The 27,536-nt window shown below is 27.4% G+C and overlaps 1 protein-coding gene and 1 long non-coding RNA gene across 4 annotated transcripts in view; one reads left to right on the top strand and one right to left on the bottom strand.

Annotated features, from left to right (window-relative positions):
• Positions 1 to 813: 813 nt before the first annotated feature.
• The window catches only part of LOC135931274 (phosphatidylinositol 4-phosphate 3-kinase C2 domain-containing subunit alpha-like), a 78,811-nt gene continuing 52,088 nt past the window's right edge, over positions 814 to 27,536 (bottom strand). For 2 of the 3 annotated variants that reach the window (XM_065468270.1, XM_065468271.1), the window contains exons 7-17: positions 24,198 to 24,903; positions 23,612 to 23,741; positions 21,534 to 21,670; positions 20,976 to 21,145; positions 20,544 to 20,700; positions 19,793 to 19,899; positions 15,560 to 15,869; positions 14,224 to 14,466; positions 5,433 to 5,619; positions 2,283 to 2,587; positions 814 to 1,081 (exon numbers count right to left, since the gene is read on the bottom strand). In XM_065468270.1, the coding sequence (XP_065324342.1) occupies positions 911 to 1,081; positions 2,283 to 2,587; positions 5,433 to 5,619; positions 14,224 to 14,466; positions 15,560 to 15,869; positions 19,793 to 19,899; positions 20,544 to 20,700; positions 20,976 to 21,145; positions 21,534 to 21,670; positions 23,612 to 23,741; positions 24,198 to 24,903 (2,623 nt within the window). In that variant the 3' untranslated portion in view covers positions 814 to 910. The remainder of the gene's footprint in view (positions 1,082 to 2,282; positions 2,588 to 5,432; positions 5,620 to 14,223; positions 14,467 to 15,559; positions 15,870 to 19,792; positions 19,900 to 20,543; positions 20,701 to 20,975; positions 21,146 to 21,533; positions 21,671 to 23,611; positions 23,742 to 24,197; positions 24,904 to 27,536) is intronic. The other variant, XM_065468272.1, reaches the window with a different exon arrangement.
• Positions 1,933 to 10,061, top strand: LOC135931275 (uncharacterized). Its single transcript, XR_010572993.1, has 3 exons — positions 1,933 to 2,184; positions 5,402 to 5,637; positions 9,988 to 10,061. It is a non-coding gene; the product is annotated as an uncharacterized LOC135931275 (long non-coding RNA).

Here is a 27,536-nt window from a genome sequence, read left to right as displayed (position 1 = left end):
TATAAACCGTAATTTCTATCTGAACAAATATTCAACGGTTAGGGTCCTGCATTTGCATACATATATGTTTAAAAGTGTAGAAAGGGGGGTAGAATAAAAAGAATTTTGGGAATAAATCTGGAAGCTACCTTTAATTTATTTTCTCATGAACGTTGGATCTGGGTAGAAAAGAAAATTATTGGCCAGACAACTCGGGTAAGATATTTTTTATGATTAAGACTGTCCCAGAAATTTTATTTAAAATCTTTTTAATTTAGAACACAATTTTAAATGTTAGTTAACTTTATTTTATTTAAATTTCTTGTTAGCTTAACACCACTGTCAAAATTTATATCAAAAAATTCACGATTTAAATTTTATGGGTTGGGCTGACTAATTTGTACTAAAAATCTTCATGGTCGGGCAGGGCAAAATATTTTAGCAATCTGATCCGGAAAATCAGAAATTTTAGATATAAATATGATGGCAATGTGCCAAAAAATTGAATACACTTTCTAAGGTCATTTAAATCATTTGTTTGTTTCTTCTGGAATTACCTTCCCCTCTTCCTTATCTCTGAATGAGATAGGAAATGTGTTAGTATAAATCGTTTCAAAGAAGTCTTTGATTATTTTATAGAATAAGTTAAAGATACAATGAGTTGTATGTAAACATGGTGATCATAAATTTTTTATATAAATAATTCAACGTATCTCGTAAACAAATTAATAATCCACTATGAATAGAGTATATATTAAAAAAAAATCATAATTAACGTATAAATATCAAGTATAATTTTAAAAAATAAATAGAGATAATAAATTATATTTCATTATATATATACTAATAATTAACTTTTCCATTAATAAATTAGTTAACAATAATTTTATTCAATAGAAAATGCAGAAGATATAATTTGATTATGACTTTACTAATCCACAGTTAAATTGAACCAAGATACGAGTGTTTTATTAGCTTCCAAATTAGATAATGGTATACTAAGTTTGCCCAAAATTTCGTTTTCTTTGAACCTTTGAAAATTGCCCACGGAAATTTTGAGTGTTTTGGTCCTACATTGCTCGAGTGGGAGCGGATACACAAACTATATAAAAAATACAGTAAATCGCAAACATACAATCACAAATAATACTAAAATATAATTTTTAATCAGGATTTAATAAAGAATGAATGAAGGTTTAAGAATGGAGGAGCAGAAAAATAAATAAATAAAGAAAGGAAGAAAGAAGAGAATAGAAGGAAATAAAATAATGTTAGTTTATTTTAAAATATTTTTATATTTCATTAATCATAACGAGAATCGATATTTTTTATAATATTCAAAAATAATTTAGAATAATACTTTTCTAAGAATTATTGCATATATTATTTGAATCGATATTTTAAATATTATAGATATTAGGACTGCACTGATGCATATATTTATCACCGATCCGATATTTTCCAATATTCGTTTAAATGATCCTATTTATATTGATTTTTTACCATCCATTTTTGAATCAAATCGAATATAAAAAAAAATCAATATTTCCTAAGTGAAAATCGAATTATGCATTTAATTTTGCTTTAATATTTTTATTGCATAATTAAAACTAAAATTAAAAAAAAAAATTATATTATAATAGATATCAAAAAAATATGTTATAATAATGTATACATTTTATTTTGCAATTTTGGTATGAATGAATATCAAAATAGTTATATTTAATTTTCGATTTTTTTAAATAAAAATGTGAACTTCTAAATTTTCTGTCAATAAAATCTAAGATGGGGAGTATATATATCCCCTGAAAATTCTCTTAATCTATTGTAAAAAATTTTTAAAAAAAATGAAGGATATTTTCTTAAAGAATAAATAATAAAATGGGTGAGCTATTATTTATATAAAAAAATTTAAACCATTCTATTTTTATATAAATAAAATCTTTTGAAATATAATGTAAAATAAACAAATAAACAATAAATAAATTTACAATAATATAATAATAAAAAACAATAAAAAGATCGGATCGGGTTTTTAAAGGTATCGACCCGATTCGATATTTTTTACGCTATCGACCCCCATCCGATCCGATATTTAATATCGGCACAGCCCTAATAGATATCAAGTTAAAGAAATATTATTACAATCAAGTTTCATATTCCAAGGATTGATTATCATAAATAGAAGAAAAATTGGAATTAAAAGTAAAAAATAAAATTATTCTTTCGGGTGAAAATAAATTTTTTTTGTGTGAGATTAAGTTTAATAAGAGAATAAAAATCATTAAAAAATTTTGTATTACCATATCATTGAAGGAAGGATGAGAGGCCTTGAAAACTATATGAGTTTTTCGTTTCGTTATTTTGGCCTTATCAGGTTCGAGGCACAATTTAACGTAAGGATCCGGGAGGCTTCCATCCCTTCCCAACAGATTTTTACAATGAATCACTAAAATTTGCAAGGTATCATAAGTGTTGGTGGGATTTAAGCTACCACAACAAAGGCTTAGCTTGATCTGGGGTAGACCAAATGATTCGTTTATTCTTAACGCACTACTAACCCCCCTAGCGTCATCGGCGATCGTCAAAAAATTGGAAGGCAAAAAGGCTTTGGGAGGAAAGCAGAGAAAAAAATGTGATTATTTTTGAATAAATATTATTATAGGCACCTTATCTCAAAAAGGCACATGATAAAATTTGTAACGTCTGGAATTTATCTAAAACAAGGGCCTCAAATCACGGAGAGGGTGGGAGGGGGTATGACTCAAGTTATTTACTACAATTTTGCGTTGATTTTTTTTTGATATAACATTATAAGATTAACTCCCCCCCCCCCCCCCCCCCCATTTACCATTTAATTTTTTTATAACCAATTAAAAATATTTTGAATTTTTTATAACAAAATTTTTATTCTCTAAAAATATCCAAAAAAGTATGCATGTCAGATAAGCAAGTGTTTATAACTACACACCTTACTTCGTCATTGGCTTAGGGAGTTTAAAGGGCTCGGTGACCTGTAGCTTTTACCGGGGGGAAGGGGGGTACTAAACGAGATCCTTAATAAATTAAGGGGGATAGATAGTTATGAAGATGCTATCTTGATTTAAATAAAATTGGGGAGTGGTTTTGATTTGGATTTCCCTTTTGCTGATTTTGATTTGGTAGGATGGGGGTAGCCGGGTTAATTTTAGAGAGAGTAGGTGGTTAAATCGCTATATGTTTAGGTACTGCCTGTGTGTAAAACAAAAATATAAATGGCAAAAATATATCTTTTTATTTTTACATATTTTAAAGTTTAGCAAGCTATTTAGAATTAGGTTAAAATAGAATCAAGTAATTCAATATTCGATCTGCTAAATAAATATGAAAACTAATATATTCAAATGATTCGAAAATAATAAATTTAATGTCAATATTTAATTTATAACCAATTTTCAAAAAGACAAATATTTACTATCGAATATATATTTGATTTCGAAATGGTCTTTTGTTAGATTAAGGTATTTTATAAGTATCAATATCAATAATTTATTGGGCAATATTATAAATTTCTGTCAATGAGAAAAACTAAGATATATTTTATATATAGCTTTTTAGTCTTATAGTGTCCTTTTCCAATCTAGTTAGAAGCTACTTTATTTTTGGAAAATGACTGTGTTTGAAGGACATTATGTAACTAGAAAAGCTATATATTTTATTTTTATATGAATTATTAGATCTAGATATCCATAATATTTTATATCAATCAGCATCAATATTATTTCAGGGTGGAACATTGCAAAGTGGGCCCAACGCCCGGCCTAAATTTGAAAAATTTTATAAAAATTCACGACGAGCTCGTGTCGAAAATATTTTTAAAATTTACTAACATTTGGGCCGAGTTTAGGCCTAAAAATCATAATAAAATTTTGGGCTGGAGGCCTAAAAATAAGTAAACCTTTATAATCTCAGGAGACTCAAAAATTATTTTCAAAATGACCTTTTCTCAAGATGATTTTTTGTAGGGTATAAAAAAAATTTTCAGGGGTTTCGAGCTCCTGCCCCATAAAATGAGATATATGGTTTAATGGATATGAATCTAATATCCCATTTTGAGGGTAATTGTGATAAAATCTTCCAATTTTATATTTATAATATTATCTAATATATTTCTAAAAAAATCATGAAAACTATTAATAATTTCATTATTTAAAAAAAAAGCGATCTAAAATATATAAGATTTTTGGTAAAAATTAATTCATTTTTAAAAGAAAAATTTTTTTTTACTTTTAAAATATTTTTAGATTCTAATAAGCTTGTTGGAAAAACGCAGATGAACCAAAAAAATTATTATGGATAAACAGAAATTTTTTAACTGAATCCCCATCAGATATTTTTAATTGTTTTAAGCTTATTGTTAGGGAGTCAATCTCCTTAGGATCCCAGTTAAATAGCATTATCCCCATAATACCAAGCCTAGATAAAGCAATATTTTGCTTAACCAAATTGGAAGCAATATTGCGTAATAAAAGCCAGGGTTTAATAAAAATTTCAAATGAGCATTTGAAGATTTTTTCAAAATTTTGAACAAAAAATCTTTCAAGATCAAAACAATTGACGTGAAAAAAAAATTTTGAGCAAAATAAAAGTGTAAAACATTGTTTAAATTTTCTTTACAAAAAAATCTTCACATTTTTTGAACTTCAAAAGAGCAAGGTCTTGAAGATTTTTGAATTTTGAGCAAATGTCATTTTTTAAAGATTTTGGGTAAATAAAATTCTCAAATTAATGGTGATCATGGGATCCTCTTTTAAAATGTTACAATCAACTCAAATCACCTATTCCGAGGCAACTATCTTAATTCTTCGGACATCAGTGGGAGTTTTGCTACCCCCCTCCTATATGTCTTTTTTTAAAATATAGTTCTTATATTTGTCCTTTTTAAATTGTTTACCTGATTTTTTTTACATGTTAATTTAATATTATGCTATTTTTTAATATATAAAGATATTATATATTTATTTATTTTAAAAATTCACTTTTTAATAATTTTAAACTTTAAAACTTCAAGTACATTTGAATTTTAAAAACATATTTTAAATTTAGCTTTATTTAGAGTAAGGCCTATTTTTAAAGAATTCAAATATAATCTATCGCTGCTAAAATATTTTTAGAAGGTCCGCAGGTTCCATCTAATAAAAAAATGTTTTTAAAGAAAGAATTAGGGATAAATTATGTCATTTTCAGTAATCTATATATTTTCTATCAAGAGCTTTCGTTTTATGTAATGGTCATTTTTTATATTATCGTATATTTGCGGGAAGGGTAGTCAAATCTTGCAATATAAATAAAAGGAGCTATTTATCAAAAAGCAATTAGAATCAAAATACTTGACTCCTATCTCAAAAAAATCATAATAATGTCTAAAATTATAATAATGGAGATTACAAAATCAATAAAGACCTATGAAATACCTGAAGACTGCTGATCGTTCAAGGTCAAATCCAACTGTAGACTCAGCTTAAGAGGGCATTCGTCAAAGTATCTTTCGCGTTGATCTCTAACCATAGGATAGAAGAAGGTTATAACGGGACCTGACTGCCCCACCTCGTGTGCCAGGGCGAAAATGGCTTGACAAAATTGGTCTACCAATACGCGACCCTGGAATTTTTCAATTAAGTATATAATTCGAATATCAATTTTAAAATCATCTTTTTTAAATTTTACGCCAGAATCTATCGATACTAACTTATCAAATATTATGCTTAAACTTTTATATTTGTAAAAAAATAAAATATTATACATTGAAAAAACCTAATCCAGTGATACCAATAAAAACCATTATTAAAACCCGTTTGGAACCATAACCCTTTAACAAGAACCGGTTCCAAGTATATAAATTTATACGTATTCTGTAAAAAGTGGAAATTTCTATTTATATTCACTTTTAGAAGGTTTATTTAATGTTTAAATTATTTTTAATGCTTAGTTAGTAACAGAGTTTGGAACTGGAATCCTTGAAACCAAATCAAATCTAAAAACAGAAGCTTAATTTTTAAAAATTTAGAAACCGGAAGTAGGCCTGAATTTTATAAAAAAAATGGTCAAAACAGGAACCAGAGCTCAGGTTCTAAATGGTTAATATTTTCTTAGTTTCACATGGTGTCCTAGCATGGATTAAAATTAAAATTTTTGATTTGTAAATAGCTTTTCTAATTCCGAAGCCCCAACATAATATAATAATATAAGTTTTAAAAAAATGTTATGTACTAACCTTATTAGTCAAATAATAAATATAAATAAATACTCAGACATGCTTCAACTATTATAAGAATTCTGATTTTTATTGTTTACATAATATGAATCAAAAGCATGAAGAGACGCTAAGAAATTTTATATTTTCATAGCATTCCATTTTATTTCTTGTCAATATTCCAAAAGTAAAATTTAATTTTAATAACTAATATAAGATATATCGTTTTATTTAGTTATTAGATAAACTCATCTAGTATATAAAATAAATTTTATTTTTGGCCCATAGCTTGGTATTACCATAGGCCTTATTGTATTTGCATTATCAAATATAGTACATCTTAATCTTATGTACTTAGTCTGAGCCATCATTTTTCATTTTGAGCCAAGCCAGGCCTCTATTTTAATTTTATTTTCATATAAATATATTTCAGTTTCATGCTTTACGATGTGATTTAAATTATTTTAGTTTAGTTTATATTTTATCGCGTTATAATTTACATTTATCACTTAAGTTAAATAACGAAGAACATTTTATTTTCGTTTTGACTAACTTAATTAATGATATTATTAATATTATAAAAAATATAAATGATTTGTTTCAATATTCTGTTTGATAAAGAGATTAGATCTATAATAATATAAAATATATAGTAAATAAATTATATTAACGTAAATATAGTTAAAAAAATTTATAAAAAGTAACTCAATTAAAATTTTTGATGTCCAAGTCCACTAAATGTGACGCTGAAATATCTATCAATTCACCTAAGGATGAGAGAGATGCCTTCTTGTCTTTTCCGAAATATATCGGCGATATACACTCTTATATTGTTAAGATTAAGGATCTATTCGAAACTAGTAAGCTTAGCTATAGAAATAAGGCTATACTATTAACTAATAATTTACCAAAAAGTTAGGGCCATTTAAACAGATGAGGAGTTTAAGTCTTCAGACATTGGTTATAAATAAGCTGATTCTTATATTTCCATCTAAAATTAGAAATAAAAAAAATTATTGAATTTTATAATACTATACAAGCTAAGGGGGAAAAGTTTGCCGACTGGGTGGGAAGGATTTGTCAATTAGGAAATGAATGTAATTTTAATTTTGATAGAGCTATCGAAAAGATTAAAATCTCTTCTTATTCCAAAAACATTAAATATAAATTAAGTGAGAAAGACATTTACATAATAGATGAGTTAATAAAAATAGAGGTAATAAATTAGAAGATATCGTGACAGATACCGAGAATAGTACAGCCATGGAAACAGATAACAAATGCAACCGAAGAAGTTAAACAGGTTATGAGTACTACAAATAAATTTCATGTAGATAAACAACTCGTACAGTATAACATTAACCACGTTCAACAGTGGCCCTCACAATCTGGTTCTGCTAAGGTTTAACAATCGATACAACAATTACATCCCACTAGGCCTATTCAAAAACGAATTCGAAACGAATAATTTACTATTCGTATTAGTACGAATAATAAAATCTACTATTTGTATTCGATTCGAATTATTCGAATAATTGAAATTAATTTTCTTAATAAAATATAGCATACTCAAATATATTGACAATTTTTTTATTGCAAATTTTATTTCCAACAGAAAAATTATTAAAATAATTAATAAAAAATATGTAATCAATAATCTGATGATAAAAAAATATGTAATCGAGTTATAAACAAAATTAAAATGTATATTATTAATTTAATTCATAATTCTAGGCCAATTTTTAAGGCAAAGAGTTTTTCTTATATTTTCTTCCTTATATGACATGCGATTTTTTGACAACAAATTAGTTCCAACTAAGAAAAGTCGTTTACAAGCAGTTGATGTTCCTTGTATAGATAGATATTCCCAAGGTGTGAATGAAACCTATTATAATGATTAATAAGAGGGGAGTTGTTTTGCCTATACATTTTATAATGCTCTTGAGATGATTGAAGCAGCCTTTTCACCGTGTTTATTGATTTGATATTTCCATATAATCACTCTTTCTGTGGGGAAATTTTGTCAACTATAATATCAAGCATTCTCTTCTACCATAATTAGGCTACTGACAATAATTTATTGTAGAAATTTATTATATTTTTATATATCTTTGGTTTGTGTAATTTTTTAATATAATTTATTATGAGATTCAAAAAATAAACTTTTCGCGAGATTCGAAAAATACAGCAAATATAAATTTAAATATTGCTTTAATTTTCACTCAAAGATTTTTTGTGCTAGTCTTTATATACATTACCTGTCAGATTGGAAGGTCATCAAATAGAAATGACAAATGTTAGATTAATTAAAAGCAATTTTTTATTAAATACTCCGAATAATTCGTTTTATTCGAATCGAATAAATAATTACACTGTGTGACAAGAAAAATAGAAGAAGAAAATAAAAACAATTTTTGGTGCAGAATTTGAAGCTGAGTTCGAATCGGTTTTTCAAATTTTCCCTACACGTCAAGTTTTAAAAATATTACCGTATAAAGACAACTTTTCAAAATCTCAAAAATGGTAAAATTTAGGTCTTTATACGGATATATTTTAAAAAGTATTGAATAAAAATCACTGAAAATTGGTAATAGTGTTAAACTTATATTTCTTTATAAATTTACCAATTTTTATAATTTTTTATCGATTGGTTTTTGAGAAAATGGTAAAGAAGGGCCTTAAGTTTTAAATTTTAAATTACTATCAAAATTATTAACTTTAGAAGATAAATTTTATATAATTTTGCTACAAATATGCTCAAGATTATATATTAATTCTAATTATGTTTCAAAAGTACTCTATGCCATGAAAATTCAACCAAAATCTATAAATTAAAAAAGTCGGTACAGATATTTTCGAACTTTTTAATTTGTACACTTTTATTGAATTTTCTCTGCATAAAGCATTTTTAAAGCAAAATTAAGGTAATATTTATCTTTTTTAGTTGTATTTAGTAATATTTTATGCATTTATGATTAATTTATACCAAAATCAGATATCTGTACCCACTTTTTTAATTTGTACTCTTTTTGAATTGAGCATTTTTGAAGCAAAATTCATTTAAAATGCAATAATTGGTAATTTTTTCATATTTTTTATTAATATTTATTTTTTTTAGATGTATTTAAGAATATTTGTTTTTTTAATCAATTTATATCAAAATATATGATTTTCCAATGGAGTACCTTGAACCCGTAGTATGGGCAATAAATAATAATGCTAAATAACGAGTAGGAAGAAAGGAGAAGAATTATTTTTTTTCGCGCTACATTTAATTTCTTTCATTAATTTTTTTTTGAGAACGAAAGCCACAATAAATAAATATATTAAATGTAAGTTATATTAAAAAAGATTTTATAAATAAAAGGTAAATTTAAAAAATATAGGTTGTTAAAAAATTGAGTAAGGATTTTATAAAATAAAATGTATAATAATAATAAGGAATAAGATATTTTTAGTTGTATAGGGATCATTAGAACCGAAGTTATAAACCTTCAAAAAGTGCTAAAAATGACCTATTTGGCCACTTTAACCTAAAATAAATAAAAAACCTGACGTGCTAGAAAAAAACTGACAGCAGATTTAGAATATGCATAAAAAACTGTCTTAAAACATGTTTATTTTATTTTCTCCCAAAAAATCAAGTCAAAATTTGTCACAAAGTGTTATTCGTATTCGGATAAAACAAATAATTTAGAATTCGTAATCAATAGGCTTCATCCCACGTTACCAATATTACAACAGACCTTATGCTAATAATTTCATGAAAATAATAGTCACAGATTCCATCAATACAGCGACAACAGAAAATTTAACAATTACAGACAAGACAATAAGAGGTTTAATGACGGAAATTATATAAGAAATGATGACATCAAAGGTTCAACAATAACATGCGACAATATAGATATCATAATAATAATGATTTACAACAGAGTCATAGATACTATAGAACACTAATCAACCATATGATAATAGATCACATCACAATTACAATAGAAATAACAATATTAGAAATCAGATAGAGTATGGGAATAAGATTAACACAATTAACATAGAAGAAGTTGATGAAACTAAAAGTGATAAAGTAAAAAAAAAGATTTTGGCTTACTAGATATTAGCATTCAACGGCAATGATAACAACGCATGTAAGATAACTTTGAAATTGAACTATTTTACAACAATCATGTGTCAACATGTGATCCAGATTTACCATAATACCCAGTTCGATAGCTAAGAATGCAGGCGTTACTGAAATGAAGAAATCTAATATTAAGTTAACAGGCTATGACGGCAATCAAGTCAAAATTTAAGAACGCAAATCAATACAAATTACGAAGGAGTACCTAAAAATTTGCAAGCGATCGTTGTCAATAGCAATAAAAGTCCGTTACTTGGCAGAATTTGGCTAAATGCTTTTAAGAATATTTTTAAAAATTTGTAAGAAATATAGATGATGATTATTATAATGACAAACTTACTAAACTTATAGAAGATTGCGAATTGAAAATGACTAATAAACCTATCAGCAAAACCAACATTAATCTTCGTTTAAGGCAAATGCCATACCAAGAATAATATCGCTAAGAAATAAATATAATTAGTAAAGAACTAAACAGATGGATTCAGGACAAAATAATTAGCCAGAGACGTACACATTGGGACAGTCCGTTAACTCCCGTTTTTTAAGGATGATGGAAGTCTTAGGCTGTGTGCCGATTTCAAATATACTATCAACCCGACGCTTGAATAACGAAAATAAATTATTTGATAGCAAAATTGTCAAAAGGGAAGAAGTTTGGCAAAATTGACTTTAAACAAGCGTTTCTTCAATTACCTATATATAAGAAGTCAAGAGATATATTAATAATAGCCACGCATAAAGGCTACTATAATTTCACAAGATTACCTTTTGGCTTAAAAACCGCCTCGGAAATATTTCAACAAATTTGAACCAAATTTTCGGAGACATGAAAAATGTCATTTTCTACATCGATGATCTTTTGATCATGGGTGATGATGATGAAAAACATCTAGATAATATAAAAGAGGTAATCGAGAGAATTGTAAGATTTGGTTTAGTTTCTAACTTTAAAAAAGGCATGTTTATGCAAACTAAGGTAAGATTCTTAGGGCACGATATAGATAGGTATACATCCCAAGGAAGACAAATTGAAAACGATCATCAATATGGCCGAACCTAAAACAATCGAGGAGCTCACTACATTTCTAGGTATGGCCAGTTATTACAGAAATTTTTTAAATAACTTCGCGGATTTAGCCGATCCAATATAAAGAAATGGTCATGGAAAGAAGAACACAATAAAAGTTTCAACGAGTTAAAACTATTGATAAGGCAACTTCCGACTTAACTTTCTTTAATCCTAAATTGCCTATTGGAATCGCTGCCGATGTCTCTAAAAGGGAACTAGAAGTATTTCACTTTGAAGCTGATGTAAAAGAGAAACCCATAATGTTTGCTTCTAGAGCATTGTTAAAAGCAGAGTTAAATTACACTAATATTGAACGTGAGGCACTAGCGGTCATTTTTGCCATATAGAAATTTCAAGAATATTTGATTGGTAAGAAATTTACAATAATAACGGATCACAAACGTTATTATATATTTTTTTCAAAAAGCTTAAAAAAGGACACATATATGTCCATGAGGTTGCAGAAGTGTAACATAGCCATCGGAGTTTATAATTTTGATAAACATAAGGCGGGTAAATACAATGTAGTACCTGATTGCTCATCACGATTACTCATAACAAATACAGAAGGGGCATTACACAACTTAGGAGAAGAAATGGAGAACAACAATTTATGGGACGTACTGTTGAACTTGAAAAAATAGAAGCGGGAACTATGAATGACAAAGAACTATCGCAGGTTATAAATGATGTGAGGAAAGGCGACTTAGTAAAGAATACGACTTATAAAAAAATAGAAAATGAACTGAGTATAGTAAAGAATTATCTCTACAAAGCGGATAAAATAGTGATTCCAAACAATATAAGAAAAACCATGTAGCAGGATTTGCATGCTGGACCCTTGGGAGAAGGTAATGTCAAAAATTGCGAATTATGCAATATATGGTCAGATAACCCGAAAACCATACAACATTTATTGGCTCCAACGTCAATACCGTTCGAAAGATTAAATATCGATTATGCAGGTTATTTCCTTCAAAAACATTGGCTAATAGTAGTGGATGCTTACAGCAAATATACTATCATCACCCCCCCCCCCCCCCAGATGAAATCTATAACCACCGATAGAACATTAAAAGATCTCATGAAATCAATAAATTTGTTCGGGATACCAGAGACCATCGTCACGGACAACGGCACTAATTTAAACAGCAAATTATTTGAAAAATTTTGTTGTGACCACAGTATAAAACATTTTTTACATCAGCATACCACCAACAGTCCATTGGGCAGGTGGAAAGGATGGTTAGGACATTCAAACTGAATATGGAACGCAATATGGAAGATAAGAATATAGATGCTGATATAGCGTTAGAAAAGTTTTTGTTTAATTACAGAAACATGCCAAATGCGACTACGGGTATTCCACCTACCAAGTTAATGTTCACTTATGAGACTAGGACCAAGGGGGATTTATTGAAGCCTACATTTATTAATAATAATGATATTCAAGTCATGACCATGATTTCTATAGGATTATTGACTTAGGGGATAAAGTATTGTTCAAAATATTTGGAGAAAACAAATGATACAAGGGAACTATCAAACGAAAGCATAGTGACCTTTTATACGAAGTTTATACAGTAAACCACATCATAAAGCGTCATCTGAATCAAATAAAAAGAGATCAGATAGCACGAGCAACATAGGTTATCATGTTCAGGAGATTCATCCACTAAAATCTTCAAGAAGGAAAAAGGTAGCGTAATTATTCCAGCACCGAAACCGGTAAGAACACTAAACAAACCTGAGAGGTTCAGAGATATTATCATGTCTGTTGACGAGGTCAGTATGCAAAATATATAGAAAAATATATAAAAAATAGGACAAATCGGATACGTTCAATGGAAGGATGACAACAATCATAACGCCAACATATTTGCAAAATCCCACTTGAATAAAACAAAGGAGGGAATGTTATATAAAAATATATTCCTTACGGTGTGATTTAAATGATGTTAGTTTTGTTAATATTTTATCGCGTTACAATTTACATTTTTTAAAATTATTTTATCACTTAAGTTAAATTTAATTTCAAACGAAGAACATTTTATTTTCGTTTTGCCTAACTAAATGATTGATTATTTTTTATTATTATTTATCTTATCGATTAATAAAAAACATTTCTGTAATAGGACATTCATTTTTATATATTCTTTTTTTGATTTCGCGATACGAACACTTAGATTATCTATAGTATTATGATGCATTATATGTTTGATACAGTTATACTTCTATGTACTTTTGACTATCTCTCATGTGCTATTATTATGATGTTGAATAAAATTGCAGAAAACAATCTCGGAAATTATTTTTAGCATTTATCATATCTCGGGGCCAACCACAAAATTTAATACCATGCAGGTTCTGATATATATTATGAACAAGATTATTCAAAATAATACAATAATAAATGTTATTTAAACTAAAAATAATACTAATAACTGTACACTAAGAAATATACTTGAAATCAGTCAAAAGTGTACTTCTAATAACAAATTTAAAACACAGTGGAACAGCTTGTCAAACTTATCCTCACTAATGAAAGAGTCTTTCTTTATTTGTAGTTTAAAATCAAAATTAAATGACGATCCAAGTTTAAAGATACAAAAATAAGTGAAAACATAAATTAATTAAAAAGTCATGATTAGTGTTGTTAAAAACTTTCAAAAAATATTATCTAAGCCTCGAGGCGTATTATTTTTTAAAATAAATTACGGTTTTTTATAAACACGTCTTGCCAAATGGAAGGGGGGCATAAGGGAAATCATGGTAAAACAGCCTTGAAGTAATATATACCTTGTAAAATGAAGCAAATTTAGTATTGTTATGGGAAGCTGTTGATGAGGTAGTTTCAGTAACATTGGTAGATGAGATGGAAGCTGCTAGAGAAGAAAAGCGGAGGTTTGGAGGGAGGTGAGGTAAATCGGCAAGAGGAAAACGTTTTCGCAATTTGGCTCTCAGCTCTAGAAATTCTGGGTAGGTTCTGTATACAGAAATCGGACCTCGGGTACGTTGATATTGTACCCTGCAATGGTAAACCTTTTTTAAATTAAAAATCAAATAATATCAAATAATTGTAAAAATATGGAAATGAAAGAAAGAAAGAAAAAAATATATACTACCCCCCATGTCCTAATTAGTCCAGCAAAAATTACTAACTCAAATTCAAACAGCTTAAAAAATGTTGCTAAGACATTCTATTTCGGACCTGGGTAAATACAATTAGAGATCTGCAAAAGTAGGCCCGGCCCGTACCGGCTTCGGGCCTAATTTTTATAAATAAATCGGGTTCGGGCCGGGTCTAATATTTTTTTAAAAATTCGGGCCGGGTGGGTCGGGCTTTGGAATTTTTTTAAATATATCTAAATTTATCAATTTTATATTGAATTTTTTATATAAAATAAAAATGTTTGATTTTATTTATAGAAACTAGACGCCATTTAACATGTCTTTTATTTTGAGTAATTTTAAAAATTATTTTTATATTTAAATAAATTCGGGCCGGGCCAACTAAACTTTTTTAAAAAAAATTTCGGGCCGAGTCGGGCTTTAAAAATTAGGCCCGATGCAGATCACTAAATACAATACAACCAAGTTATAAAATTCTAAAAACTGTTTAATGTTAGATTTGGATGTATAATTAATTAGTATAGCAATTATTTTATATAAATAATCTAGTATTAGTGGCTGAACTTACTAATTTGCTTATAAAATATCACTTTTTAAAAACTTTTAATTCCTAATTTTTATAAAAAAATCCTTATACCAATTATAAATTACCCAGTACTAATATCTATAAACTTTCCGAAACAAGTATATTGAATCAATCACCTAAAAGAATCTCGTTTTTTTAATTTAAAATTGATAAAAACTATTTTCTCTTAAATTAAGATGCGTTTTAGCCAAATATAGAAAACTTTTCATTAACAAATTTCTTTTTGTGTTAATTACGATTATTTAAGCTTAATATTTTATTTCTTTTTTTCGTTCTTTCTTCGGGTAACACATTTAAGTCAGCCAAATCGATAAATATAGTAGAAAATGGACCATGTAATTGTTAGATATAAATTTGATATAAAAAATTATAGGAGGAAAAAAAATATAATTTTTTTGGATAAAAAATTGTTTATACATAAAGTTTGCCATCGACTTGATAAATTTTCTGCAATCCAACGACTTTCACATTCTCTATCTCCTCTTTAGTATCAGCTAAAGTGAAGTAATTGTTAGTAAAGGAGAATGCTTGAGATTTAAGATCATATTGGATCCTGGGAATATTATAAATACTACCATCATTACCGTTAACATGAGCAATGGGATGAGAGATCGTGGTATACTTGATATGTTTCGAGGAGTAAGAGGAATCCCCAGTATGTTTCATTAGACCATGGATGAAGAAATTAAATTGGGTGAATTTGGATGAAAGGCTTTCCTTGATCAACCTTTTTTTAACCATAAGTATACGATATATATTTTTTCAAATCGACCAATAAAACGAGATTTTCGGAAGACCATTTCTAAGGTCAGGGAAACTTACATGATAGTTATCTATGTTGTATATTTTAGTGAAATCAAAATTTTACCTCTTCAAAGTCGAAAATCGCGTAAATGGTGATTTCATTAAATCTCATTTAAAATAAAAATACTTATGAGAGTCACAAATTATATAACATTGTATAGCCCTTATTCTACATTGGAAAATATCAAAAAAAAATCAATTCTAAGTGTTTTATTTCCGGCAAAAATGTAAAAAATTAACTTAAATTTTTTTTTATAATTTAGCTCCACAAAAAGTATATTTTTTATGTATAAATCTAATTGTTCCAATGAAATCTCTATGCCGTTATTCATTCTTTAGAAAGGACCATAAGTCTATTTCAAAAAATCTAGAAAAAGTAGGATTAGAACCTTTTTAATTTTAGATTCATTTGATATAAAAAAATTTATTATTGAATATCGTGATCATTTTAATTTATAAAACTAGGTGACCAAGCATGATTAAAAAATCCAAAAGTCTATTAATAGGTGAATCATTCACTCATGTCGCTTAAATGATAAAATGGAAGCCATCGAGATTTCAAAATAAAGAGCTCGAACCAGCCCCATCCATTTCAACTTTTGATATAATAAATATATCGCTGGATAAACATATCCCTAATAAAAAGAAAAGAAGTATCCGCAAGCAAAACATAAAAAAGTAAAATAAGCATTAGATCAAAAGATATTTAAAAAAGCAGCCTTCCTGAGTTTGATATAAAAAATTAAAAACTTCTTGAATAAAAACTAATAGAAATTAAAGAATTCATGTCATCCTCCAATATAAAACCTGGGCGAACATTTGATAAACCGTGAATATTATAGAAAAATTTTATTCGCCTGATGAAGTCAGTAGTGCGATGCCAGGAAAGGACTATAAATCTACAATGACTAAAGGGACAGTCTCAAAAAAGATTAATTTTAAACAATTTAAAATTATATGAGTGATTAAAAGAGAGGTACCCTAAATTAAAGTTGACTTTTCTAAATTTCAGATTTACGGCCAAAAAATTGTATTCTGGCTGAATCTAGTGGTACACGCAGTGTGTATTTGAGTAATTCATCAAAATATTAAGCTTATGTTTGTAAATGCTAATTTGGCAAAACTATTAGCTAAGCCAGAATATCCATTACATAATTATTAAAATATTTTAGCCCAGGCTATATGCAATCCAGAACTTCCTATTTGATATTTAGGAGATTGTAACTAAAGATCTGAAAATCACGATCCAGCCGAGGGTTTTTTAAATAAATAATTTCGGTATAAATTTCGGGCCGGGCTTAAATTTTAAAATTATTACATTTTGTCAAATAAATTGATATATTTTAAAATTCTTGCAAGAAACAAGGTGCTAATATTTTTTTTACAATTAAATAAAATATTAAATTTTTCTATATTTAAATAAATTCGGGCCAGGTCGGGGCGGACTATTAATTTTTTTCGGGTAGAGATTTTTAGGACAAAGAAAAAAAAATTCGTTCGGGATCAGGCCGGACAAGACAAATTTTAAAAAAAAAATAGAAAAATGGCCCGATGCAGATCACTAATTAATTGTAACTATTGTTCAATTATATTCTCAATTAAAGAACTATATCAAACAGTGGGTATCTGTTGATAGAATAAATATGAAAACAATAACTAAACCCAAGATTAGTAATTTTTTATACACCTTTGTTACGTACGTCATTCCTACATTGTTATCAAAATAAATTTAGGATAATCTGTTTTTTTCTGAAAAATATGCCTTTGTAATCCAAGACGCTGTTCAAGTATTCCAATAAATAATAATCAAGCCCCTATTCATCGTATGATAGCAGATTATAATAATAATCAGGCCGCTATTCATCCTATGATAGCAGATTATAATAGTAATGGCAATATAGAAAATTTTAATTATGTGGCAATATCAGAGCCAATTCGACATGATGTTAATGCAGGCGGTACATTTATACCAGTAAGAATTTTGACCAATTTCAGCAAAAATTCAAAGTATAATATATGACTGCTATGAATCAACAGCGCAATATAATAACAGAATTTTTTTTATAAATCAGTGTTATCATGAATCAGATTTTAGCGTAGCAGCTGATTGGCATTTTTTAGTTACATCCTAAGGAAAGGTCCATGAAACATTAAAAAGATTAGCAGCATGTTCAAGCCTTCAGCGCACCAGTTCTGGACATTTTACCACCAGTTGATTTATATCAGTTTGCAAAACAAATATGCCATCAGTAAACTTTAAATATATAACCAATGAACAATACAATTAGAGATTAAACTATGAGAAAGATTCAATTTAGCTGCTTCATTTCAGAAACGCGGGAAATACACGCTTTATTTCCTTTAAGTTTAAGTAAACTTAAATTAAAAATATATTTATATGCAGAGGACTTTAAAATTAACATTATCTCAAATGACTATAATTTGCTTTTTGTCGATATCAAAGGATTCGTAATATGTTTTATGACGATTTTTAGTGGTTAGCCACAGCACTAAAAAAGAATGAAATTACTGAGGAGATATATATTTCTTTTTTGCATCCCCATTGATCCTAACCATCTTTCTTTTACCACACAATTTAGGAAAATATATGGTTGCCCATTAATCAAATAATAACGATAGTAGATCCCATAACCGCGACAAGATGTACCAAAAAATTATCGCCTCAGGAAATTATATTTATAAGAGCAAAATTATAATATTTTACATAGAAAATTTTAAAATATGTTAAGCTTAAAATATTAATAATAATCATATCCGTGCTGCTTGCTAGCATATCTCCCTAGGATATCATATTAGCTATACTCAATGGATTTATTATTTTAATACTAATACAATACATATTTTTATTAAATAGATTATATCATAATATTTTTTTAATATTAGAATGTATATTATATTTTTTTTATAATAATAAAAATTTTAATAAAATCAAAAAGCCTGAAAAAACACATCAATTTTTTGATCAAACAGTTTAATAATAAAGGTAATAAACATTCCTAGCGAATGTCAACACCCAAAAAAATTCCTTCTCAACAATGTTAACTTTTCATTTTTACAGGAAATAAGAAAATACTTGAAATTTTTAAGTTTATTTTGATATTTTCCGATGTATAATTTTAATGACTATAAAATGATATACAATCTGTATTATTTAAAGTATTTTTATTAAAAAAAATAAACGATTTTCGACTTATAAGATGCATATCTTTAGATCTGGTTGAGCTAGGGCTCTAAAATTTTGATTTTATTAAAATTTACAACATAAATTACTAACATGTTAAGTTTCATTCATTTTTGAGATGGCCACCCAAAACTCTAGTCCATACTATTTATTAGTCTCGTTTGAGTGGTTGTCAATTGAAAATTTGTCTATTACACCATAACTTTTAGACACTATAACCTGAATGTGAATATCTATTATATCATGTTTTTTCATATTAATAGCTAGCGTTTTAGATATTCTTGTTCAACTCAATTCTATCAATTATATATAGACACTTCTCTCTCTTATCAAACCTTAATATATATCAGAGACTTGACCCGTACCAAATTTCGTCACCTAAAAATAAATAAAATCATAAACTCGGGTCAGGCCAAATTTTTTTAATTATATTAATTAACCAGTTGAAAAATTACATGATGGATAATAAACTTTCATATTGAAATTATTTTCAAAATTCAACCAAATTTATTTAAAATAGCTAAATTTTAAAAACTGATAGGACCAAAAAAAAATTTAATCAGAAATGTTCTTTAAAAAATGGGAAAAAAAATCCAGGCAGGGGGAAGAAAATTTTAACATTTAAGATTTTTTAAATAACTTACTTGGTAAATAAAGAAGTTGCTTGAGTATCGTTCAGATCTAAAGATAAAGTCTTTCGCACGAACTCGGTTGAATTTAAAGGAATTCCCGGAATCTGGGCATATTCCATCTAAAATAATATATAAAATATTCTTTTTATTTTTTGGAAATATTAAGTAAATCACCCATTCATTTATATTAGAAAACAAACAAAAAGTTTTTGTTCTGAATTTCAGAAACAACGAAAATGTAAAAAAAATATTATTTTTTTTATTTTTTGAGTTAAAAATTTTAATTTAAAACTTAATCTTCTAGTGAGCTAGTTGAAAAATTATGCAAAAAATTAATTTTCCTTTTCCAAATTTAATTTCATTTTTAGTAATTTTAATTTTAGAATAACGACGTCAAAGATATTTTATTTTAATGCAAATATAAAAAAATTTAGGGACTTTATTTTTAATATAAAAACATTTTTTTATAAGGTGAATCGGACCAATTTGGCCGATAAAATAACTAAATTATTCCATTTGGTTCCGAATATAGCCGACCACTTTCTATTAAAAATTTATCGGATAGTGGAACGGCTGGTAGTTTGAGCTTCACTATTTCAAGCAATCGGTAAAATATATCGAATCGGTTTTTTAAAAAATATCGGCCAAACCAATATTTTCTTACAAATTCCAATATCAGCACCGATTCAATTTCTCAAAATTAAATAGTGAAGCCCTAATAGATATTATATATTTAAAGATAGGAAGAATTAATTTAATCTACTATTTTGGTCATGTTTAACAGCTTTCGGCAATTCTTTCGCAAAATGTTGAAGGCCTCGCAACAGAGGTCAATAAAGCCTTGGAAATGAGAACTAAGTTGATTACCCTGGTTAATTACATAAGCCATATCAGAAGTAAATACGAAGGGAACCCTGTCTCTATAGATATCATATGGTTTCATAAAAAAATGGGCTTTAATTATTTTGGCATTTTCTAGGTAATTTAATTAGGAAAAAATTAAATAAATATTCCTTAACATTTAATCCTTTTGCATTTTCATTATTGTTCTAAGGATTAATCAATACATATTTAGTAGATTAACTTTTTAATATTTCTAGTTAATGCGATCGAAATTAATCAAACAAAATAGATTCCTAAATCGAGTAATAAAAATCTAACTCAATCAAAAGAATATGAATGCTGGATAAATTACCTTCGAACGTTTCCAAACATCTGAGAATCTCCTAATATTTTGCCGAAATCGATGTGGATCAAATGGCCAGATCTTTTAATCATAATGTTATCATTGTGTCTGTCGCATATGCCCAATATATAGGTGGCTACACAATAACCAGCACAAGAACGAGTGAAATATTTAATGGCCTGTAAAAAAAACATTTTTTATTGGTAAAAGATGAAAATTTAAAAAAAAACTGATCTAAAATAATATAGTTTAAAAGAAAAAAATAACTGTAAAATTTATCATATGACCATTTTGTAGAGAGTTTGAAAAATTTTTTATATGAAAAATCATTTGTAATTTTTAGGTAAAGTTTGATCAAAAATCTGTTTTTCAAAAAATACCTTCAAAAACTTTGCTAAATTTTGAGGATTCTTTCAAACTCAGATTTTGTATATACAAGCAAAATCTATTCTATTTAGATAAAATATAATTAATGTTAATTTATAAGTATTATATAAGTTGAATAATAAGCAAGAAATTTAAAGGCTAAATATGTGAATTATAAGGTAAAAACTATAAAATGTAAACATTTTTGAAATCTAACTCTTGGGTATTGTGACGTTGAAGCCATTCATATATGCACTGATTTCTAAAGGTGCCGGATATGCCCTGGGTGTTTTGAATATTTCGCAAAGTCTCACAATCTTCCAAATATTCTACGATCCCTTTTGAAATTACAAAAGTAATAAAAATATAATATATGTTATAGAACTTAATTAATTTGAAATCGGTATAGAAAGGTAGGAGGTGGAAAATGGAGGCCAGGCTCTCCTTAAAAAAATTTAGAGGAAAAAAATGCAATATTTTTTGCATTAATCCATGTAAGCGATTGGTAATAAAAATTTAAAATTACATATATTATTTTTGTGATTTACTACAATTTATTTACAATATTCCGTCAAAATAAATGTCTAAATAAGCCATTTTTTATCAATCCTATTATAAACATAAAAAAAGATTGTTTAATCTACTATAAATATATTGAAAGATAAAAGAAATTATCGATCGTTATATCTTATAAAGATAAAGTCAGAAAAAATATTCTCAAAACTTAATCTGCCCCAGAAGACCACAAGAATACGAAAAAGGCCTACAAATATATATGATTTTTTATTGATACAAAAATTAAGTTTGATTGTAAAAGGATTCTAATTAAATTATTTTAAAAAGCATTGGGTTATTCATTATTTATTGACTAATAAAGATTTTCCAGTGATGCTTATCAATTTTTCTACCTCCTGCTTCAAAAATTTATATCCTTATGATTAAATTGATCCAAATTGTTTTGCGACGGGAAAAATGGCACTATTATCTACCCCCTTTAATTTCAATATGGAAATGAATTGTGAAACTAATCAGATATTTTTAAAATTATTTTAAAAATTATATATAAAAAAATGGCATAAATAGTATAAATGATATGCAGCAACACGAATTTGGAGTGTCAAGTCAACAACTTATGTGAAGCATTCAGTAACTCAATAAGGTGTTATCCAACACAAAAGAATCGAAGAAAGATAAACAAAAACCAAATTTACTATTATTAAGCATTAGAAGAAAACATAAGGACTTAAATTCGATTTTACAACATGATTTAAATAAAATTCGTGATATAAATAATATTGATTTATACATTTCCAAAAGAATCTCAATATTAATATATTAAATTAATGACTAGTTTATAGTTGTATAAGTATATTTGGCCTGATATATTCATATCTAGAGATATAAAAAAGAAGTAAAAAAAAATAAAAATTTAAACATTAAAAAATGCGGAAAAAAATCAAGCGTAAATATTATTTTAAGGTTATTTTAGATAACATAATTGAAATGGGAAAATTATAAAATGATTGCAATCAGAGGCAGGGATGCGAACCCGTCAAAATTTTTGCCATGGTTCAGTTGGAGTTTGGTCTAAGAAAATAGGTGGGTTCGGTGCGGGTTCGGTTTAGGGTAATATTTTTGAACTCGAGTTTAGTTCCGGGTTAAGCTCGGGTTTAAAAATTTTGAATTGATAAAAAATCTATATTTAAATCATAATTATAAACTAGACATAAATTTTGTGTAATAAATTTTTTATTTTATTTATAGGCAAAATATAGTCAATACAAAGCATAGATAGTCATGTATCAATTTTAAAAGTTTTATTTAGACGTATTGTATTCTTTAAATTAACAATATCCAATAATAATTTTTACTCTAACTTGTTCACTTTCATTTTCCTCTAATTAATCTTTGAGAATGAGTTAAAAATAATTGGCGTAAATGAATTTAATTGTCCAAAATTTATTAACACTTTAATAGGAATCTTTGAGAATAAATTTAAAAATGGCGTAAATGAATAAATTGTTTAAAATTTATTCACTTCACTTAATTGGAAATTTAAAAATATTATAAAATCTCAATCAAATTGTTAATATTTGGATTTAAAATTATACAAATATCATATATGATTTTAAACAATACAATGAACCCGGGTTCAAATAAAATTCCTAGGTTCGGTTCGGGGTTGAAAATTTTATAAACGGAGTTCAGGTTCGGTTCGGGTTTAAACTTTTTTCCAAAAATCCGGGTTTTCGGTTCGAAAAAATTTATTTTTAAGTAACCTTCATTTTCGGCTAAGGGCAAACAAGAAAAGGTCACTATATTCAAATCGAGATTTTCCTCGAGCCACAAGAGATCCATCAATTTTATCATTTGAAGACAAAATTGGTCTTGTCTAAGGTCGTCACCGCTCTGTTAAATAATATAACATATAAATAATTTATAAAAATTATAGACCTCTAATATTCGATTCGTTTTAAACCAAATATGCATATCGTTTTTATATATTATTTCGCTTTGAATTATTTGAATTGAAGTATTCGATACGAACAATATTAGAATTAGTTATTTGAAAATTACTTCCCAAATGTATACTTAAATTAGATATCAATTTAGGTGTGTAAAATTTTTTTAAATAAATGTGTCCATTAAAAATAGAATATTTTAATGAACAATTCATTTTAAACCGGAAAATGTCATGTTTGTTGCTAAAAAGTGTGTGTATAAAAAATGTTAAATTTTTAGTATTTACAAATCGTTTTAATTTAAATATAACATATAAAAGTTAAGGGAATGAAAAAAATTTATACTCAGTTTATTATGTCAGCAGGAATCTCATAATTATTTTAAAAAATGAAAAATAATAACTTTGTAGATTAAATAAGCTAGATTTGGCTCGCTATCCATAACTTCAAGAGAATCGTTAAAGCAGAGTTTAAGAGGGACGGTTTTGGAGCTATAGTACGTACAACGTTCGGGTTCAAGCCGGGCCCAATCAAACCCGCAATCGATAGGGAGGCGTATGGGTGGGTTTTGGCGATCTGGTTTCGCTAAAAATAATTGATTGTTTAGTCGAGTAAGTTGAACCCGCAACCCGCTCCGTCTCACTTTGTCATCCTTAACTCGCTTAAGGGTTGCGGCAATGGGTGGAAGTTGGCGGAGAAACATGTGGCGGGCTAAACCAAAGGAGGCAGCTAACTCGTCGTTCCGCCGGCTTAACATTAAGTCCATCACGATCCCTGCCATTTCGGTCTCCTCTTTCTCCACCACTGGCACACATCCTTCATTATGATCTACTAAAGTATCATTAGACTCGAAGAAAGTGTAACTTTTGTGAACCCAATAGCTAAGGCTCCATAACAGATGGATCGCGAATCGAAGGTTCTCTTCGGCCCGCGCGAGAAGAAGAATTAAGAGTGGTGATTCGAGGAATCTAACCCGAGAAGACAAATAGGCAGGAGCTTCGAACTTTAAGAGCAAGATAACCAGTTGAGGGGAGTAAAATACTAGCATATCTACGTTCAGAAGTGACAGATAATCGACGGCTGTTTGACGCACGCGTTGATCGGGAAAACTGATAATAAAACCAAAAAACAAAATTTTTATATAATTTATGAGGATAAGGATCAAATCAACCTCGAAAGGGGGTTAAAATTGCTATATATATATATGATAATTTTTTAAAAAAAATCGAACGCGTTCAACGTTCACTGACAAAAATCGAACGCGTTCACGTTTACTTTCAAAAAAAAGTTTAAATTAAATTTAAATAAATGTTTTATATTTTTTTAAATTAGATATGTTAAAAACTAATATAGTTTTATTTTGATAATATAATTATAAATAAATATAATATAGCGAATAAAAAGATTATAAAAAAATTTTCTTATTAAATTTTAATAACAATTGTTTTAAAAATTTTCATCTGATAGAGGAACGCTTAGCAGTTAATATGGCATTAGCTATATTAAAAACGCGCTCTACAGGGGCAAATGAGGGGATTGCGGTATTATACTTAATAAACAACTCTTTTAACGTGGGGAATTTATTAAAAACTTTGTTTTGTCCTTTGCTTCAAAAAATTGAGATAAGTTATCCTTCTACAATCCATCCTCTACTTCCCCGTCAAAAAAAAAAGAATATCTCGAAATTAACAGTTTTTGCATTACCATTTCTAGGGTTTTCAATACATTTTTTCAATAACGCTATAAATTTATTTTTCATAGGTTCGTTCTCTAGAAGTTTTATCCATGGCCATTGAAGTTTAAATACTGGATGTATAATTGGTGAAAGAACTTATTGATCTTCATATATATGTTCAAATCTTTAAAAAAAATAAAATATATGTATAATTAATTTGATAGCGTTAGGTTTAAAACCTTTTATTAATCCCATTTAATATTTCGTCTATCAATGGTTGACCATATTTTAGGCTACTAATTTTTTTTAATTTTAAAATAACTATCATTATTGTTGGCGTCATGTAGCCCAAATGCATTATTTCTCCAAATTTAATGATTTTACTTAGTTTATATTATATAAAATAATTAATATTATAAGCAAATGTCGTTTTGAATTGGAACTTAAACGTTTTGAACTTATATAATTTTTGGGCACATTTAAAATTTGGAAAGTATTAAATTAGTTCCTTCAATACAGGATGTTACTGTAAAATATTTATCAAATTTGGGCCATGGTGTTAATTCATCTGATTTTGAATTTTCAGAATCAGATGATTTTGATAATAATAATATCTATGCTTATGCTAATCTATAAAATTAAAATATAAACAATAATATCCAAATTAATAAACTATAATAATGGCGTGTTAAAAAATTGAAATGTGAAAAAGGAAAAACAGTTGATTATAAAATATAAGACTTTTTTCTTAAAAAATTCGGATTAATATTAAATTTTTCAAACAAATAAAAATAAAATGTGTTTTTAAAATTGAACGAACGTTAAATTCGAACGCGTTCGTCATAAAAAAGGAACGCGTTCACGTTCAAAGTTCGTCAAAAATAAAAAAAATTTTCAAAAAAACGAACTTCGCGTTCAAAATGAACGCGTTCGTTTACAACACTAATTATTTGATGATAATTAAAATGGACAGTAAAAACAATAAAGCATTACACATGTAGAGAGTCATTTTTTCTTGTAAAAAATAAATCTCATTTATGTGAGACAAAAAATATCAGAAATAAAGCACTGCAAATTCAATTTTTTTTGGCCCCAGCCTGGTCAAATTTTTTTTTGATTTTTAGGCCTGAGCCCGGTCCAAATAGTTTAGTTAAAGATAATAAATAAGACGCATTTTTAATTTTTTAAAAAAAAATAATTCATTTTTTATAATATTTTAGGAATCTTCAAGCCCGAGCCCGGGCAGATATTTTTTAAATATTTAAGGCCTACCTGAATTATTTTTTAGGTCTGAGCCCGACTTTTAGCCGACTTGCAGGGCACTAATCATGATCTAGAATAATCAAGTCAATTGTTTACAATATATAAAAAACATAAACTTCTGTTTTCAAAATAGTGTAGTATATACAAACCCGTTAATAATTATAAATCCTTTAAGTTGGAAAACGTTAAAATTTCAAGCCGAGAAACGTTATATCAACAACGTCATTCATGCTCAGCCACTCTAAATTTTTTTTTACAAAGCATTTTACAATTCAGATATGTTTGATTATATAATTAATCAAATTAATAAAGAATTATATAATATTTATCGAAAAAAATATAATATATCGATATAAATTTATAAATCGGTAATAGATCAACCTAAAAAAATTCACAATAAGCGGTTATTTGTCTTAAAAAGTATTGATTATGTAATAAAGTACCATTTTTTGTCGTTTTGGTGTGATATGAGGTTCCATCCTGTTAACTGGGAAAAAAATATGTTGGTTTATGGAATTCAAATGCTTAAAATGGATTATTATTCTATGGAAGTTATAGTCTATCTATAAATAATAACCCCCTGGACCTTTTCCATTTATGTAAGTCATACCATCTGGGAATTATATTGTCCTTTGATGGCAATCAGGATGAAAAGCAATGACTGTATTTATACAACCCTATCCAAACTAAGGCTAAGCTAGTTTCATCGCTAAATAAAAATATGGCATTATTCTATTGCCCTGTTGGCAAATTATTTCGCCCAGTTTAATATATTCCAATTTTGAAGAGCTGTCAATCAAATAT

This window comes from Gordionus sp. m RMFG-2023, chromosome 1 (assembly GCF_954871325.1).
Source record: "Gordionus sp. m RMFG-2023 chromosome 1, tfGorSpeb1-WG-v2, whole genome shotgun sequence".
Taxonomy (NCBI): domain Eukaryota; kingdom Metazoa; phylum Nematomorpha; class Gordioida; order Chordodea; family Parachordodidae; genus Gordionus; species Gordionus sp. m RMFG-2023.
Note: the sequence above shows the minus strand (reverse complement) of the source record. Positions and strands in the feature narration are given on the sequence as shown.